Source organism: Neopelma chrysocephalum, unplaced genomic scaffold (genome assembly GCF_003984885.1).
Source record: "Neopelma chrysocephalum unplaced genomic scaffold, ASM398488v2 Primary Assembly neopelma1_155, whole genome shotgun sequence".
Classification (NCBI taxonomy): Eukaryota; Metazoa; Chordata; class Aves; order Passeriformes; family Pipridae; genus Neopelma; species Neopelma chrysocephalum.
This window is the reverse complement of record NW_020897817.1, coordinates 242,458-258,753: the sequence shown is the minus strand read 5'-3', so window position 1 is coordinate 258,753 and position 16,296 is coordinate 242,458. Positions and strand designations below refer to the sequence as shown.

Genomic DNA, 16,296 nt, shown 5'->3' with positions numbered 1-16,296 from the left:
TAAAGCTGTATTTCCTGATATGCAAAACCTATAAAAGATGAATAATCAGCAAAGTCCCCCAAAACAAACTGTGAGAACAGACCAGCAACAGAAAAAGGACTTTAAGGCAACAAGAGGCATCAGTGCTGCGATGCTCCATGGTCATCCCGTTCAACTGCAAAGAGTTTCTCTCCTCTGCCCCTCTCCAACTTCCTCCTCATCTGTTAACTGTCAGACTCTTCCTCCTTTTCCTCATCCTCATCATCGTCCTTTGCATTGGCCTCAGACTTATCTGAGGATTCGTGGAGCAGGACATACTCCCTGCTGCTGAACCCGAACTTGAGCACGTCCTTCTCCTTCAGTTCGTAGTAGCGCTGGGGCTCGATGCGCTGGTTGTTGAGGAAGGTGCCGTTCCCCGAGCCCAGGTCGATGATGTAGGGCCTCACCCTGCGGCCCACGGTGCCATCAGCTCGGGTGTACTCCACCAGCCTGCAAAACACAAGCACTGAGTCACAGGAGAGGCACAGAGAACATGCCCCAAAGGCAGGTGAGACAGAAATCGTGCTCCACGAGCGAGTGGGTTTCTGCAGTGAGCAGAACAGGCCGAGAAGAGCAACAAGAAACTGTGTGAGGCAGAGCAGGTTCTGAGAGGCTGCAGCATCCCCTAAGCCTCTGGTGATTTCACACAGCAACCCTTGCACTGGGAGAGATAATGTTCCCTAAGAGAGCACCCCCCTGCTGAGTCAGAGCGAGAGAGCAAAGCAACAAATCTCCTTGAAATGCTTTCACTGCCAATCACACCTAGTGTGATTCCAACTGGGGTTCACACCCTACCCTGTGTCTAACCCTGCTGTGTCATTTTTCTACTTGTGGCTAAATAAGAGGAATTACAGGTATCTTTGGGTCACTGCTGGGAGAACCCATGGCAGTCACACAGAAATTCCATTTGTAACGTAATGTAAGTGTAGAAGACCCTTCTGGAAATTTTACTATGAGGAGATTTGGGTTTTTCGCTTAAGGAAGCTTTCCTGCCTGGAAAAAGGCATCTTTCCCAGAGACAGTTTTAAATGTTTTCTCCTCCTGCATTCCAGAGGAGCTGCCTCCCGGGTACAAGAGAAGATAAGTTCTTGCAGACATGTCTGAAGGCCCCACAGGGGCGTGGGGGGCCCAGGGATGACAAAAGCCCTGAGAAGAACAGAGAGTGTGTCTCTTTCTCAGGCCCAGTGCAGATTCGTGTTGGTATGTTGAGCATCCCCGACTTTGCAAAACAAATTCCCCTAAACCCTTGCATTGCCTGGCCCTCACACACCCCGACAGCTGTGCATTCCAGGGGCTCTGCTCTGTGCTTGGTCCCTGCCAGGGGCTCACCGGTACTGGAAGACGGCGTGCTGCTTGGAGCAGGAGGGGTGGTCGATGGGGATGTCTGCGATGCGGCGGTGCCGGCCCAGCAGGTAGGCGCTCTGCCGGTGGATGTACATCACGGGCAGGAACTCGTCGTTCTTGAAGGGGTACAGGCGCCAGCGGGTCTTGGGCACGCGGGCCTCGGGGGGCTCACTGTACTTGATCACCACCCCCCGGAACGTGTTGGTGTCCTCCAGCAGCGCCCCCGACAGCTCGAAGCTCGGCTTCTCCTTGTTGGCGGCCGCCTTCTCCTTGGGTTTGCCCTCGGGCGGCCGCAGCTCGGGGTTGTGCTCGGCGCTGCCCTGCCGGTGCTCCCGCCGCCTCTCGTTGTAGAGCTCCCTCTCCGCCTGCTGCTCCCGCAGGGTCTGCGTGTCCCGCTCGTGGCCCCGAGCCCCCGGGTTCTTCCTGCGCTCCGAGTGGTCCCTGTGCCGGTCTCGGTCCCCGCTCCGGTCCCGCCGCTGCTCCTGCTCTGACGGGTGCCTGGGCTTGCGCTCCTCGTTGCCCCTGCGGCCGTGCTCGTCCCGCTCCTGCAGGGCACAGGGACGGGCTCTGGGTCCGAGCGAAACCCCAACCCCACACACGAACAGCACACACTGGGGCGGGTGTGTCCAGGTCCGACACGGCGCCAGACAAACGGATCTCCCGCCCAAATGACTCCCGTTCCCACAATTTGCACCGACTGAAGCACAAGAAACAGGCGGTATCGCCAGCTCTGGGCTCAGAGTGCAGCTGCCAGGGACGTCTGCGCCGCGGCACAGGCTGGGCTCGCACGGGTGCTCCGGTCACCGCTGGCACGGCCTGGGGTGGGCAGACCCGTCCAGACCCTCCCTCCGCTCAGGGACGGGCTGCAGGGGCCGCAGAACCGAACTGCACCGACAGCACCCTTTACCTGCTTCACCCTCACGGTGCCGTGGTACGGGCTGCGGCTGCGGCTCCTCCTGCCGCGGGGCGAGCGGCTCCTCCGCCCGGACCGGCTCCTCCGCCGGGGCGACCTGGAAAACAACGGGAGGGGGGATGAGCGGCGGGGGCCGGGCCGTGCGCGGGGCCCCAGCGGCCGGGCCTCCCTACCTGCTGCCGCGGCTGCCCCGCCGCTCCTCGCTCGGCGGCGACGGGCTGCGCCGGGGGCTGCGCCGCTCGGCCTTCACGACCGCGTCCCTTCGCCGCCGCTCCCGCCGCCGCTCCCCCCCCGCCTCCATGGCGGCCGTGCCGACGGAAGTGCGGCCACTTCCGGCCTCGCGCCGTTTCCGCCCGCCTGAGCGCTGCTGCGCCTGCGCGGGGCCGCGGCGTCGCGGTCGCCACGGCAACGGCGCCCTCGGCCGCCATGGCGGCCCCGCCGGACTCGCTGCTGCGCTACTGCCCACCACAGCTGATCAGCCGGCGGGGCGACAGGGCCTCCGCGGGGGTGAGCGGGGACAGGGGCACCGGGGAACACCGCGCTCTGCCGGGGGCGAGCGGGCCGAGGGCGCCGCGCTCCCCCGCCCGCTCCTACCGCGCTCTCCTCTCCGGCCCCCGCAGGCCCGCTCGGCGATGGCGAGCCCCTCGCCGCCGCCCCGGACACCCGGCGCCATCAGCCCCTCCCCGAAGCACCCGCAGGAGCTCCTGAACGCCATCCTGCCGCCGCGGTGAGCGGGGCCGGGCCGGGGCCTGCGGCGCCCGGCGGTCCCCGGGGCGCCCGATAACGCTTCTGCTTCTCTGGCAGGGAGTGGGAGGAGGCGCAGAAGCTCTGGGTGCAGGAGGTGTCCACCGCGCCCAGCACCCGCCGGGACGTCGTGCAGCTGCAGGAGCAGCTGGACCGGCAGCTGCAGCAGCGGCAGGCGCGGGAGACCGGGCTGTGCCCCGTGCGCAGGGAGCTCTACACGCAGTGCTTCGGTCAGTGCTCCTCCCACTGCTGACACGCAAAGGACAGGGCTGGCAACACGTGCAGAACAGCTCAAAATCCTTTTAGTTGTACTTACCCAACGGTTCATTTAAAATAGCTCAGAAGCCTGTCTAACTCACACACTGACAGCACACGACGCTGGTCTTCCAAATGCAAGGGGTGGCCATGGGTTGGAGCAGGATCCCCTGGAGGCTCCCCTGTGACTGCAAAAAGTCATTACACATTCTTAGGTGTTCCCTGTTACAGCTTTAGGGGATCAGCACCACTGGTGTTACTTGAGGGGCTGCACCATCACTCTTTTATCCGCTGCGCTCGATGCTGCAGTGTAACAAAACAATCAGTTACGACCGTCTCTGGTAAATCCCTGTTCCTGTGGAGCAGAGAAGGGTCAGAGGGGCCCTGTGTGTGTGTGCAGCACTCCCAGAGATGGCTCTGCAGGTGCTGTGCCTCCCTTGCAGACGAGCTGATCCGGCAGACGACGGTGAGCTGCGCGGAGCGGGGGCTGCTGCTGCTGCGGGTGCGGGACGAGCTGCAGCTCACCCTGGCCGCCTACCAGGCGCTGTACGAGAGCAGCGTGGCCTTCGGCGTGCGCAAGGCGCTGCAGGCAGAGCAGGGCAAGGCCCTCATGGAGAAACGGGTGAGTCGGGGGCGCTGCCGCGGGATGGCAGCACAGACCATCAGAACGCTCTGCCGCGCTCCTGAAGCCTGGTTCTGTTGTATCTGAAATGCTTCAGAGGCTGTACACACCACTTTTAACTGAAAATTGACTATTCATCAACAAAACTTGAGAGATCCGTGCTCTTTCCCAAGATTGCAGAGCTGGAAGAGGAAAGGAGGGAGCTGGAAAAGCAAGTGAGTGAGGAGAAAGCCAAATGTGAGGCTATTGAACAACAAGAAGTAGAACGGCGAGAGATAGAAGAGAAGAAACACAACGAGGAGGTTCTGTTCCTCAAACGGACAAACCAGCAGCTGAAGGTCAGTAAAAAACCACAACCCAAATACTAATGGTAACATTCTCATTAAAGCCACTAAAGCTGCCCCTCTGGGAACACACCACACCATTGAACATTAAATATTACCCAAGAACAACTGTGTACTCCTGCAGCAGGGACTGGGTAGTTATTTGTGCACGTGGCTTTGGTGAGAAGAGCTTCTGCTCCATATTCTGTTTTTGAAAGGAAAAATCCCACATCTTCTGAGTAAGGAAAGAATGTCACCCTGCACAACATCGAATGTTTCTGGCTACAGGTAAAAACATTTCCCTTAGGGCAAGCTGCTTTCCTTACCTTCACTTCTCCTGCAGGACCTACTTGCCAACCCACATTTTCAGGCTGTCTTGGAATGTTTTAGGGCATAAAATGGAGTAACTGTTAGATCAAACGTGCGTTGCCCCTGAATCCATGGCTTTTTCCTTGAAGTACCTGTACTCCAGCAGCTGTGTGTGCCACTGCTGGGGGTTATTCTGGGGGCAGCTCCCATCAATCCACTAACTGGGCGTCAAGTTGTCTCAGTAATCACAAAACTTGCTGTTCCCAGCTCCTCTACTCCCAGAGTCAGTTTGTGTTCCAAATGCTAGAGAGCCAAATATTTAATTTAGCTCACATAGTCCAGCCTGAAATCAGAGAATTCAGACCACTGTTTCAACAGCTTTTATTTAATTTCCCCCTTGATGCTTTACATTCTAAGCTGAGTCTCTCAGTGCACAGAGCCAAGGCCAGCTCTGTTCTCCTCGGAATGCAACAACTGGGCATGCCAGGAATGACAAGCTAATTTATAAAACATGTAGTAAGGAATGGAATGGCTGGGGAACAAACCTGGCCTGGCTCTCCTGGCAGCAGTGCAGGATCCCTCAGTTCCTCCCTGTGAACATCCAACAGACAGTTTAGTCCCTCACAGCACTGCAGGTTTATTTCTTAGGTTGACTCTAATTTGCCTCACTGTCTCATTTGTTTTTCAGTCACAACTTGAAAGCATCATTGCAGCAAAGAACTAATTGTTTTGTTGTCCTCGAGGCAGGCTCAGAAAAGCTGTCAGAGCAAGAAGCTTGCAATTAGTGACAAAGAATTGTCTTCCTACAACGATCTTGAGTTTTCACTTACCAGTAACTGAAGGCAGCATTACTGTGTTCTTTCTTTCTCTCTCTCTTGAAGAGTTGAAATTCAAGAGCTTCATTAATTACTGCTCCCTCTTTCAGTGCCATCTCAGCAGTCAGCTCTTTGAGCAGTGAACATGTCTGGGACTTGCCTGTTGGTAATGTGCTAATGACCTTCAAAGCAAGAACTAATAAACATTTTTAAATGCAAACATCTCTCTGATATTATTAATTTGAAAATGTTGTAGAAAATTCAGAAACAATATAAAGGTGTCTACAAGAATTGCAAGTCCCATGCACCAAGAAACGAATGGCAGGTGATTCTTAGGTGTCTGGAGTATTTCTTTGAGTACTTGCAAATTGGTGTTGGCTGTACCTGGAAATCCCTGTCAGTGGTAAGTGAAGCCCTTGGCCTGATCGTTTCTGGTGAAACAAAGGGACACCAGCCAGTCATAGATTCACTTCTCAGTGGAAATGAGAAATGAAATCTTTACTTGAGGTACCTGTGTAAGCAGCTGGTTCCACAGCAAGCAGACATGGGAAAGAGAATTCCCTGCAGTCATGTGAAAAACCCCATAAAGCCGGTTTCCAGAAAAAAAACCACCCAAACCCCACCACTGAGCAACACTGGAGGAGCTGTTTGGCCAGTGCGGGATTTGCTGGCCTGGGATGGAGATGTGGAAATACCATCAGCTCCAACTGCACAAAGAACTTTCAGATGATGCAGAAACAAAGAGGGAGATGCTGCTCCTGGGGCCAGGACAGACCGGTCACACTGGGCTTTGAACGGGAACTGCAAGTTTTATAGTAAAAAAAGCCACCGCATACTAGAACTGTTTTATGTAAAATTTAATAGAATAAGCAGCTATTGCTTATGTTTGTATTTTTTGTGCTTTGATCTTTGTTCCTCCAAGCCAGTTTTTTTCTTGTTCTTATTCTTATTTTTCACGTTGTGAGTTTCATAATACCGGACTCCAACTTTCTTGGAGCGCTGCTGCCTCTCGGCTCGTCTCCTCTGCAAACACAGACAAAACACATTAGCAAATCCCCAGCATCCATAGCCTCAGTGTCTGCAACTCTCCAATGGTGTTCACATTCCACACGCCTTAAGTAAAATAAATAATTTCCAACAAAATGTTTCTGATGAGAATCTATAGGGAACCCACCCACCCATGCTCTTAGAAAAGAAAGCTGTGCTTCAATCTTTACAGGAGTAGTCAACAAGATAAAAGAGGCAACCTGGTGAGCACAGTCAGGTAAGAGGGCTGTGACAGAACCTGTGACAGGACATTGGTAACAGAATTCAGTCTTCACTCCCCTCCTGCTCGTGCAGAGTCTTAAAGCCCTTTAGTGGTAATGGGCAATCCACGGATAAAAAAGCCACTCTATTTCCCTGCTCAGCTGTACTACAAGAAATTACACTTACTTCTTTGGATGTGAGTTTCTTGCAAGGCTGTGTACCCAACTGGTCATCATCATCACCTCCCTCTTCTGCTTTCCTCTTTCTTTTCTTCTCTGTGCTGCCTGCAACCAGCAGAAATCACACAGTTGGGAATCTTCCAGAACACCCATTTGTTTGCAGAACTTCAGACTGGGGTCACCATCCCAACTCCTTGAGCAATGCATTCCTTTGGCCTTATTTAACGTGCATGTTCCTCACCAGAGAATCAGTAGCTATTACTATGAAAGCTGCTCTCAAGAAGCAGATTGCTTCCAGCCCAGGAGACTTCCACAGTCCTTTCAGAACGGGGCTCTCCCACTGACTGTGCCTTTAATCAAACTGCCTGTGGCAACTGAAGCCACAGTAAAACCTGCAGACTGAAGCATCTCTGTGCTTTTATAACATCCCACCCCCCCTCACTCCCTCCTGTGTGACACCCCTGGGACAGGGAGCTGCTCTGGCTGCAGCCTGGAGCCCAGGCTGTTGGGAACACAACATTTGCCTTCTCTGGACCTTCCCTCCCTCACAGGGACATCTCCCCTCACACAGACAGGTGTTCTACAGCGAGGCTACAGCAGGTCAGCAGCAGCTCTGGGGTCAGCTAAGGGGACACTTAAGCACCTTCAGGGGAAAAGAACTTGGATGCAGGAGCCAGTGGATGCTTCTCCCCCTAACTCCCTTTCTTCTCTGGTTTACAGGATTTCCCAACATAGATTAAGAATATTAACTAATCTTGTTTTACCTCCGTCTTCAGTTTCTTTGGGTTCTTCAGCCTTCTGCATGGATTTTGCAAACACTTTGTCACTCAGTCCCTTAGGGATTCTACGGAAGATAAAATCAGCAATAAAAGGTTGCTGTAACACAAACCAAGAAGCCACCGGTCTCCAGCAGATCCCAGTCCCCCGTCAGCACCAAAGCCACAGTCTTTGCACCTAAAAAACATATTGCAGTACTTTTGTCTCTGGAGTTACTGACCTTGTGTGCTGCACAAGAGACAAAATATAACCCTTAACCTTGAAATCTCAGTCCTCACAAGGCTGGTGAGTGAGCTTTGCTAAAACTGGGCCTGCTCTATGGGCCAGGATACTCTGCATGTGCACAGGGACCCACCTGGCATATCGAGGCAGGAATCAGCCTTGGTATAACCCAACATCAAGGAGATATCCAGGAAACAATTTTGCTGCCCAGAATACCAAGAGATTTCTAACCCATAGCTTAAGAGGCAACTTTCAAAAGTGAGAACATTTTTAATTATGCTGGTTAATAGCGCTTCTTGGAATAACCTTTCAAAAACAAACTGCTGCTTGGCCAAATTTCCAACCCTTATGGCTAAACCAGACAAACTGTGGCTTATGTGAGGCAGCACAGGGGAACTGTCAAGCAAGTCAGGCATGGAATGGAACTACAGCAGAGTCACATCAACCCTTTCCTCCCCTGCAAAACATTGGACAGATTCAGGTACCTTATTGCTGAGAACCTCTTGGCTTTGGCTTTATCCAGGAATTTTTTGTATTTTGCAATCTTGTCCTCCAGAGCCTTAAGAACTGCTTTAGAACTCTCCCTGGCTGGTGCAGCCACCTGCGATTCCTCCTCTCCTGCATCCTGCTGTTGCTCATTCTCCTCCTTCTCCTCCTCCTGCTCTTCCTCTCCACAGGAATCACTGTCTGTCTCATCAAAGCCTGGCACATCCACAGGAACCAGGTCTTCCTCCGAGAACTGAGGGGCCACGTTAATCCTGCCGAAGTTCTGCCGCACGTGGGACATGAGCTGCCTGATTTCAGTGTCTGGGTTGTTCCTCTCTTCTGGCTCCACACTCGATGCCATCGACTCAGAGACCTTCTCCTCAGTATTATCCTGGCTCGAGGTCACAGCTGCTTCCAAGGCAGGAGGCTGCAAGGAAGTGTGTCATGGATATATTATCCACAAAGTCTGTCCCATCATCTCCAGCTTCTGTTTTCTCTCTTTGGAAAAAGCCTACGATGACAATGTGATAATCAGTGACATTTCTGGTAGTCAGCAGTGGCTCAGATATCTCTGTAAAGAGCACAGCACAAACCTGGTCCTCACCAACTTCAAGTGTCACCTGAATGACCAGGCTTGGGCAGAGCCCAGTCACTGCCCGAGTCTCATGGCACTCTGGGAAAAGCAGCAGTGAATTCCATTAGGAAAATCAAACAATATGTAGAAGAGGAGGCATGAGCTTCACATTCTCACCTGGGAACCTGGTTCACCTGGTTCTGCATTCGGTGGCTTCACAAAGAATGGGATTCTGCCCCTCTGCCAGTCATTGAGAACCATCTTGCTCACAGTCTGCAAGTCAGGCTCACCACCCTGAAAGAACCAGGAACAATCTCTGTCCACATTTGCAGGGCACAGCGCCTTCCTACGCCTTGTAAGCAACAGAAACATTCCCATCTCCCATGTTCAGTAACAGGCCCCACGCTCTCCAGCCTGCAAATGCAGGAAGCTGTCACACCTTTAGCAGTTTTCCAGTCCTAGCAGCAAGTTTCTCAAGGAAGTCTTCTGTATCCTTCCAGGAATCAATTTTGTACGTCTTCCTGATGTACTCTGCTTTGGCCCTTTCCAGCACAGCACTAATATGGTCTTCAGGGCTCTTAATCTTTTCAACTTGAACCTGAAAACACGTGGTAGAGGATCAACCCTTTGGAGGTGTGTATTCATCCCTCTGAGCCCACCACATGGGCAACAGCAAAGCTGTGCAGCCCCCGTGCAGACACGTACCACTCCCTTGAGCACGATGTCCGTCTCCGTGTCCCCCGACGGATAAACCACCCCCGGGCAGTCGATGAGGAAGATGCGCCGCATCAGGGTGATGTACTGCCAGACCTGCAATGGAGCAGCAGGGTGAGGGACTGCCAGACCTGGGACAGAGCAGCAGCTGCTGGGCAGGGCTTGGGCAGTGCCCTGTTTGTGAGGACGAGTCACAGAACCGGCACTGACAGAGCCTGAGCCAGCGCCTGGTTCAGGAGAGCACAGACCCGGAGCACTCCCACGACTGCAGCATGGCAGAGTGGGAACTTGGGAATGCTGCCAGAGCAGTGCCTCAGAGAAGGGACTGCCCAGCAGCCACTCCTCGGGCCACACAGCCTGTGCAGCTCAGTGCTGGACTTGACAACGTCATCGGGCTGATTTCACACCAGCTCTGCCTTCAACCACGTGCTTATTTGTATCTTTAACAGAGGGATGTTCTCACCTTTGTCTCCCCTGCAATGGGGGCCACGTTGCAAACCTTCTTGGATCGTAGGGTATTGATCACTGAGCTCTTGCCAACATTGGGGTAACCAATGAACCCCACGCTGATCTGCTTCTTGTCAGAGTGTAACTGGGGAGAAAGAACAGTCCTTGTACACCTTGGAGGGACAGAATCACCACTGCAGCACTGAGCCCCAAACCCTAACAAAGCAAAACACCACACACTAACTGCCCCACCCCAACCACACAGATCCCCAGAATTGTTCTGTACCTTTCCAAACTGCCTCAGAAGCTGGATGAAAGCACCTTTGCCAAAAGGGTTTGTGAGGCTGGCGTGGAAAGCCAGTGTTGGATACTCCTGGGAAAGGACAGCAACCCAACGCTTCTGGAGAGGCAAACAGACTGGGTTAGGGACCTGGGGCTGGAGGGGGTGACACCAGCTGCTCAGAGAGGGGGGCACAGCGTCTGCACTGGGCTCACAGTGGCCATGAACATGGCTAGGGAAGAACCTTTGAAGCATTTCCCCAACCCAACAGCTAAAAGCACTGAGTATTGTTTGTATAAAAGACAAACAATTTCCCAAAAACGCCTTCACTGCTAGCTAAAACTCATTAGTTTAACGACATAAAGCAAACCAGCTGGGGTGGATATGGATCCTAGGCAGACTAACATTTAGCATACTCTGGAGACAACAGCTGAACTGTTAAATCCAGACAGAGGAAGTAGGGAATTTGTGGCTGGTGAGTGTTGCTCAACTCGGCCAAACTTGGACAGATTTACATGGTAATTGTTACTTTTACAGCAGGCAAGCAGAGAGCTCCCAGTGCCCCAGTGGCAGTACACCCTTCCAGACCAGCATGGGGACTGGCATGGAGCTACAGCCAAGCTGCAGCAGGAACAAAGAGGGTCCAAGGAATAACAGGCAGGACTGTGCTTACAGTAGCCCAGGTAGGAACGAGATCACATTTGTTCAGGACAAAAATGAGATGTTTCCAGTGCTTCTCCTTTTTAAGGTAAGATTCCACGTGAGGGGAGCGAGTGCCCATGGGATCCCTGGCATCAAGAACCTGAACAACAACATCTGACGAGTCGATCACCTGAAAAATAAAAAAATCACACAGAAGGAAAGGATTTTACAGAAAGTAAGACATCTGTACTTCCCAAGTGAAACCTAGTCAGTTCTGAAACTACAGCATTAATTTAAAAATCTTGTATCTTTCACAAACAACTGCTACTTCCCCTCAGACCTGTGAAGCTCAGACTAACACCCACTGATGCTCCACTCTCCCCTCTCCTAAATCCCCTCCAAATTCAGGCTGGACAGTTGAACAGCTTTTACCTGTTCTTATGCACCAGGGAAAGAAAACACCGCACCCAAATGTGAAAAAACCAATTGCTTCAGCACACAACCCCCCAGTGTTTGTCATCCATTCAGCAGCAATTCCCTTCTGCCATTTCATAATGGATCAGGGTATAAAGGATGTTTTCTGGATCAATATGAAACACACAACCAAGCAGGAACCTGCTGTTAGTCCACTAAGCATCTACAGCAGGGAGCTGTCATTTTACGACTTGCTTCAAGCCAAGTGAATTTGTTTCACAGCTTTTTCCTGCAGTTTTGGCAGCCTCTTACTGAAATCTGTTTTGCTCCATCATTCCCAGGGCTTTTAGATCCAAACAAAAAGGTTTTAAGCCACATTCAGAAATTCAGAGCAAAAAGTCAAGCAATTTCACACCTAACAGTCAGAGAGAGCACAAACTCTCAGCCTCCATTTCTCCAGCAGCCAAGGTGGCTCACAGGGAATTAAGGGTCAGAGCTCTCCCAAGACGAACCCATCCACACCCCAGATGTTTTTAGCCAAAAGAAACTTCAGGGAACATGACTGGTTTACTTGTGGTGAAGCCCCAGGAATCCAAGAGAAACTGTTATCTTTGCTCTGCCAGTCCTTCTCTAGATAATGTATTTTAAGAGTGTTTGTTCCAGTAGGACAAGAGCTCAAGAATCAAGCTCAGTCACGCAGAGATTTGGAAATGAAACTCTTGTTTTCTCCTAGAGCTTCTCTCACTGTTGCTGTACAGGATTTCAGTGCTGTGCTGCAGCCCCTGCCTGTGCCACAGACGTGACTCTGCTGTGAGTTCCAAATGCCACTTACCTTGTAGAGCTCACCCCAGATTCTTCTGGACTGTCCTTTCTTAAAGATTTCCTCTTGTGCTTCATCCCTGGAAGACATCACCAGAGGCATCAGCAACCACAGAAACAGGGTCACAGTGTTGTCTTCTCTTCTCTAAAGCCCTTTACAGACAGAAGAGAAGACGAGGCCCAAGTAACAGCTGGGATTTAGCCAAAATCCCAAATTCAGCTAATCTCACTTTCCTTAGTCCTCACACAGTAACAGCATCGATGGATGTACCAGATACTTCTTTAAAAACAAGGCTGGCTTTTCAGACAGGTAAACAATGAATCATTTTTCCTTTCCATTCACCTTACACCAGTGTCCTCTGTCACCAGGTCTCGGTCCTTGTCCTGGTCATAGGACTCAGAGGAGGCCTCAGCATTCTCCACCAGAGCCTGCACATCACTTGCAGACAGCGTTGGTCTTTTCCTCTGTGATTTGGGGCCAAACGTTGTTTCAAACGTTTCCGTGTCAAGAATGTGAACCCTGGAGGTCTGAGGAAAAACAGGTTGGTAAAAAAAACACCCCAAGCACCACTTTTTCCACCTCTCGTGACATACACTGAAGAAGCCTGGAGTTCAACACAGCCCTGGAGCCTGTGACAAGTGACAGGCACGTCCATAACAATGTTTGAGCTTTCCAGCTTAAGCTTTGGGAAACATAAGAGTGGATATTTAATAAGCAACGAAACACTATGCACTTGCCAAAGAACTATGCTTCAGTTCTTCCACCATAAATGGTGTCAAATGCAATTACAGCCACAATGATGAAAATTCAGCTGCTATCTTTGATCATTTCTTATTTTTCTAACAAGAGCATAAATCTCGCCAAATTCTCAGATTTTTGTCAGGGACAATTACCATCAAAATTGTAGATTTTTAAAGCTTGCAATGAAAGCCAACTTTTCTTGGAACAGCAAACAATTCATTGCTGAAAGCAGCAATTTGTTTTTGTAATGCACATTTTGACATAACCTTTTCTTAATTTAAGTAACATTTTTATTACATAAAACTTAAAAAGTTTCCATATGACAAAATAGCTACCAAGAGTCCAAAATAATAGTTCAGACACCATGAAAAAAACTGGCAATAACTAAAACTCGATGTACTAGAAATGAAGTCTGCATGCACAAGGGTTTGTGATACAGGATAAAACACACGTTCTCATCCCCAGTGTCTGCAGTGTGAAGCAGGCTCAGAAAAGGTCCAGGAGCTGTTAGAGGCATTAGAACATTTAGAACATCAGCAAACCTATCAGAGAATATATTGTGATATGGTAATATCATAACCTGTCACAGAATCCCACAATGGTTGGGTTGAAGGGACGTTGAAGCCCATCCCATGGGCAGGGACACCTTCCACCAGCCCAGGCTGCTCCAAGCCCATCCAACCTGCCTTGGACACTTCCAGGGATGGGGCAGCCACAGCTTCTCTGGGCAACCTGTGCCAGGGCCTCACCACCCTCACAGGGAGGGATTTTTGGGTAATTTCCCAATGCAAAATGAGAATTTCTATTAAATAAGGCATCTTCTCACTGTTTCTTTGCCCTGACACTCGATGCCTGCAGTGACAGGGAATCAGAACCATCCTTCCCAAGGAATCCACTACAGCTGCCTCTCCCAAAGCTTCCAGAACATTTCCCCAGACTGAGCAGAGACATGTCCCCAGGTCAATGCCTCTCCTGACAGCCCCCCCTGCACAGGGAGTGACACCCACGTGTGGCTTGATCCGATCATGGAACAGGGACATGGGCAGCTTCCTTTGCTTCATGACCACCCTGTAGGGATCCTTCATCACCGTCTCCATCTCCTCCTGGAACTTCTGCAGGGACGACTGCTTGATCACACGAGTATTTCCTGCATGGAAAAACAAACACTGGCCATTCCTCACCTTCACTGCTCCACAGACCCCAGGGGCACTAACAAAACATGAACTCTCCGTCTGGGATCAAAAACACCAGGGACAAAACCAGGGGATTTTACTTGAGACTTTGGGGTTCCGAATATGCACAAATAGGCCAATCCCTCTCTTTGCCACCATTTAAAGGAAATTTTAAAACTATCTCTAGGACACTTAAAATCCATGTACATGGGCAAACGCCAGGGACTGACCACAGGAACCAGAATAACCACCCTTAGGGACAGCAAACCCCCAGAGCACAGCTAGAGGTGAGGGGTCCCTCAGCTCAGACCCTGCCCCACACTGCCCTCAGACCACAACTCTGAAACAAACACCCTCCAATACACAAAGCCCAACAGATTTTCAGCTTGATGAGTCTGGAAGCCGAACAAAACTCACCAAACCATTTGATATTTGGTTCCACCCTCGCCACTGTGCCTGGTGCCACGGTGGACTGGAACTGCAGGGGTTTGATCACTTTGCCATGTTTGTTCCTGAGGGACAAACGAGGACAGGTCAGTGCACTCACCCCTCCAGCACTTGTGTGAGCCAGGCCAGGAGCACACCCGTGAAATCCAGGGAGACCCTTCACCCACAGCCAGTGCTCCAGAGTGTTCCATGGCCTGTGCAGGGGAGTCAGCCCAGCTCTGACAGCAGCAGTGGCACTCACAGCCCTGGCTCTCCCTCCAGCCTGGCCAGACCCTCCCTGCAGCTGTCTGGGTCAGCCCAGGGAGGGCTGCTGGGGTTGCAAAAGGAATCAAGGACCATTTTCTAGCAAACCCCACTCAGTTCTCTCTGGAGCCTTTTAACCACCTCTGCAGGGCACTCAGCACAGCGTTCCCAAGCTCAGACCTGCTTTAAGTTCAGCAACATTTCAAAATCCCTCCTCCTCATCTGCTGCCCAGACAGCAGGAAACGGGGCAAAACAAACCAGAACTGCTGCTGTGAACCAGGAGCCCCAGAGCCCCCACGGCACAGACACGGTGGGAGCTGCTCCCCAGCCTGATGCCTGAGTGGAGCACAGGGGGAACCCCCTCAGGGGATCCCTCCATGCAGGAGCCAGGGGAAGTCAGGCTCTTCAGGCATTTGGGAAGCAGCTTTCGAGCTATGCTGCTGTGGGAAATCTGGGAATTCTGGGTGGTTTCGAGACTCATGACATTTCAGGGACATGTTCAGCTGTTCTGCAGCGCCTTTTCCTGCTGCACCTCTGGGACATGGCTGGGCTGCTTGGAGCCATGGGCCAGGCTTGGGGCAGGCTCAGGGTGAGGCTCCCCAGCTCCCGGGGTCACAGAGCACTGACACAGGCCCGTTCCAATACCGAGCGTTCTGCCGCCCGTCCCCACCTGCGCTCCTTCTGCCGGTACATGTTGAGGCGCCGGATGGTCGCTCGGTCCCGCATGTTGTTCCCCCCCGCGCCCCCGATTCGATCTGCAGAGACAAGAGAGGGTCAGTCTCGGCCCTGCCCGTCCCGTTTCGCCCCGTCCCGGCCCTCCTGGCCCGTACCGGGGTTGGTGCTGGCGCGGGAGGGGTTGATGGAGCAGCGGCCCTTGTACCGCGGCTTCACCATCGCGGCGGTGCCGGTGTCGCTGTCGGTCCCTGTCGCGGTCGGTCCGGTGTCCCTGTCCCGGTGTCCGTGTCCCGGTGTCCCTGTCGGTCCCGGTGTCCCTGTCGGTCCCGGTGTCCCTGTCCCGGTGTCCCTGTCGGTCCCGGTGTCCCTGTCCCGGTGTCCCTGTCCCGGTGTCCCTGTCTCGGTGTCCCTGTCGGTCTCGGTGTCCCTGTCGGTCCCGGTGTCCGTGTCCCGGTGTCCCTGTCGGTCCCGCAGTGCTCGGCCGGGCCGCGGACACGCGCGCGGCACTTCCGGCGCGCCTGACCCACTTCCGGGAGCGGCCGCGAGGCGGCGCAGGCGCAGCGGCGTCTCCGGGCAGCCACGTGCGCGCCCGGTCGCCATGGCAACGCGTGGGCCCCGACCCCCCCGGGACTCCCGTGTCCCCCTGTCCCTCCCGTGTCACCTTGTCCCTCCCGTGTCCCCCCGTTTCCAGGAGGGCTCCGGCCCCCGGGGGGCGGCGGGACGCGCCTGTGCCCGGCCCGGGGCGCTGCGGTCTGGCCGGGTCCCGCCCGGGGCCGCGGGGCTGTTCTGAGGCCCGGCGGGGCCGCTGGCACGGGGGGCCCCCATTGTTTGGGAATGTTTGTTCATAGACACATAATGGGAATCGTTTGGG

At 53.0% G+C, this 16,296-nt stretch overlaps 3 protein-coding genes across 6 annotated transcripts; 1 reads left to right on the top strand and 2 right to left on the bottom strand.

The window, feature by feature from the left end:
* Window positions 1–85: 85 nt before the first annotated feature.
* On the bottom strand, window positions 86–2,582 carry SNIP1 (Smad nuclear interacting protein 1). Its single transcript, XM_027701266.1, has 4 exons — window positions 2,449–2,582; window positions 2,270–2,372; window positions 1,348–1,907; window positions 86–468 (listed from the first exon to the last, which is right to left on the bottom strand). The coding sequence occupies exons 1-4, from the start codon at window positions 2,574–2,576 to the stop codon at window positions 204–206; spliced, it is 1,056 nt and encodes a 351-aa protein (XP_027557067.1). The 5' UTR covers window positions 2,577–2,582; the 3' UTR covers window positions 86–203.
* Window positions 2,583–2,662: 80 nt separating this feature from the next.
* On the top strand, window positions 2,663–5,563 carry DNALI1 (dynein axonemal light intermediate chain 1). Its single transcript, XM_027701269.1, has 6 exons — window positions 2,663–2,782; window positions 2,896–3,002; window positions 3,080–3,249; window positions 3,718–3,896; window positions 4,070–4,234; window positions 5,217–5,563. The coding sequence occupies exons 1-6, from the start codon at window positions 2,702–2,704 to the stop codon at window positions 5,250–5,252; spliced, it is 738 nt and encodes a 245-aa protein (XP_027557070.1). The 5' UTR covers window positions 2,663–2,701; the 3' UTR covers window positions 5,253–5,563.
* A 622-nt stretch (window positions 5,564–6,185) lies between these two features.
* GNL2 (G protein nucleolar 2) lies at window positions 6,186–15,909 on the bottom strand. Of its 4 annotated transcripts, XM_027701265.1 has the most exons (17): window positions 15,879–15,909; window positions 15,717–15,766; window positions 15,581–15,673; window positions 15,421–15,505; window positions 14,477–14,571; window positions 13,895–14,034; window positions 12,489–12,673; window positions 12,159–12,225; window positions 10,944–11,102; window positions 10,007–10,390; window positions 9,535–9,639; window positions 9,269–9,427; window positions 9,007–9,123; window positions 8,255–8,682; window positions 7,535–7,614; window positions 6,778–6,875; window positions 6,186–6,366 (listed from the first exon to the last, which is right to left on the bottom strand). In XM_027701265.1, exons 3-17 carry the CDS (start codon window positions 15,642–15,644, stop codon window positions 6,217–6,219), a joined length of 2,316 nt encoding a protein of 771 aa, XP_027557066.1. In that variant the 5' UTR covers window positions 15,645–15,673; window positions 15,717–15,766; window positions 15,879–15,909; the 3' UTR covers window positions 6,186–6,216. The 4 variants fall into 4 exon arrangements, with proteins under 4 accessions (XP_027557066.1, XP_027557063.1, XP_027557062.1 ...); XM_027701262.1 differs by lacking the exons at window positions 15,717–15,766; window positions 15,879–15,909 and adding an exon at window positions 15,774–15,790 and having other exon boundaries at window positions 15,581–15,662; XM_027701261.1 differs by lacking the exon at window positions 15,879–15,909 and having other exon boundaries at window positions 15,717–15,786.
* Window positions 15,910–16,296: the final 387 nt, after the last annotated feature.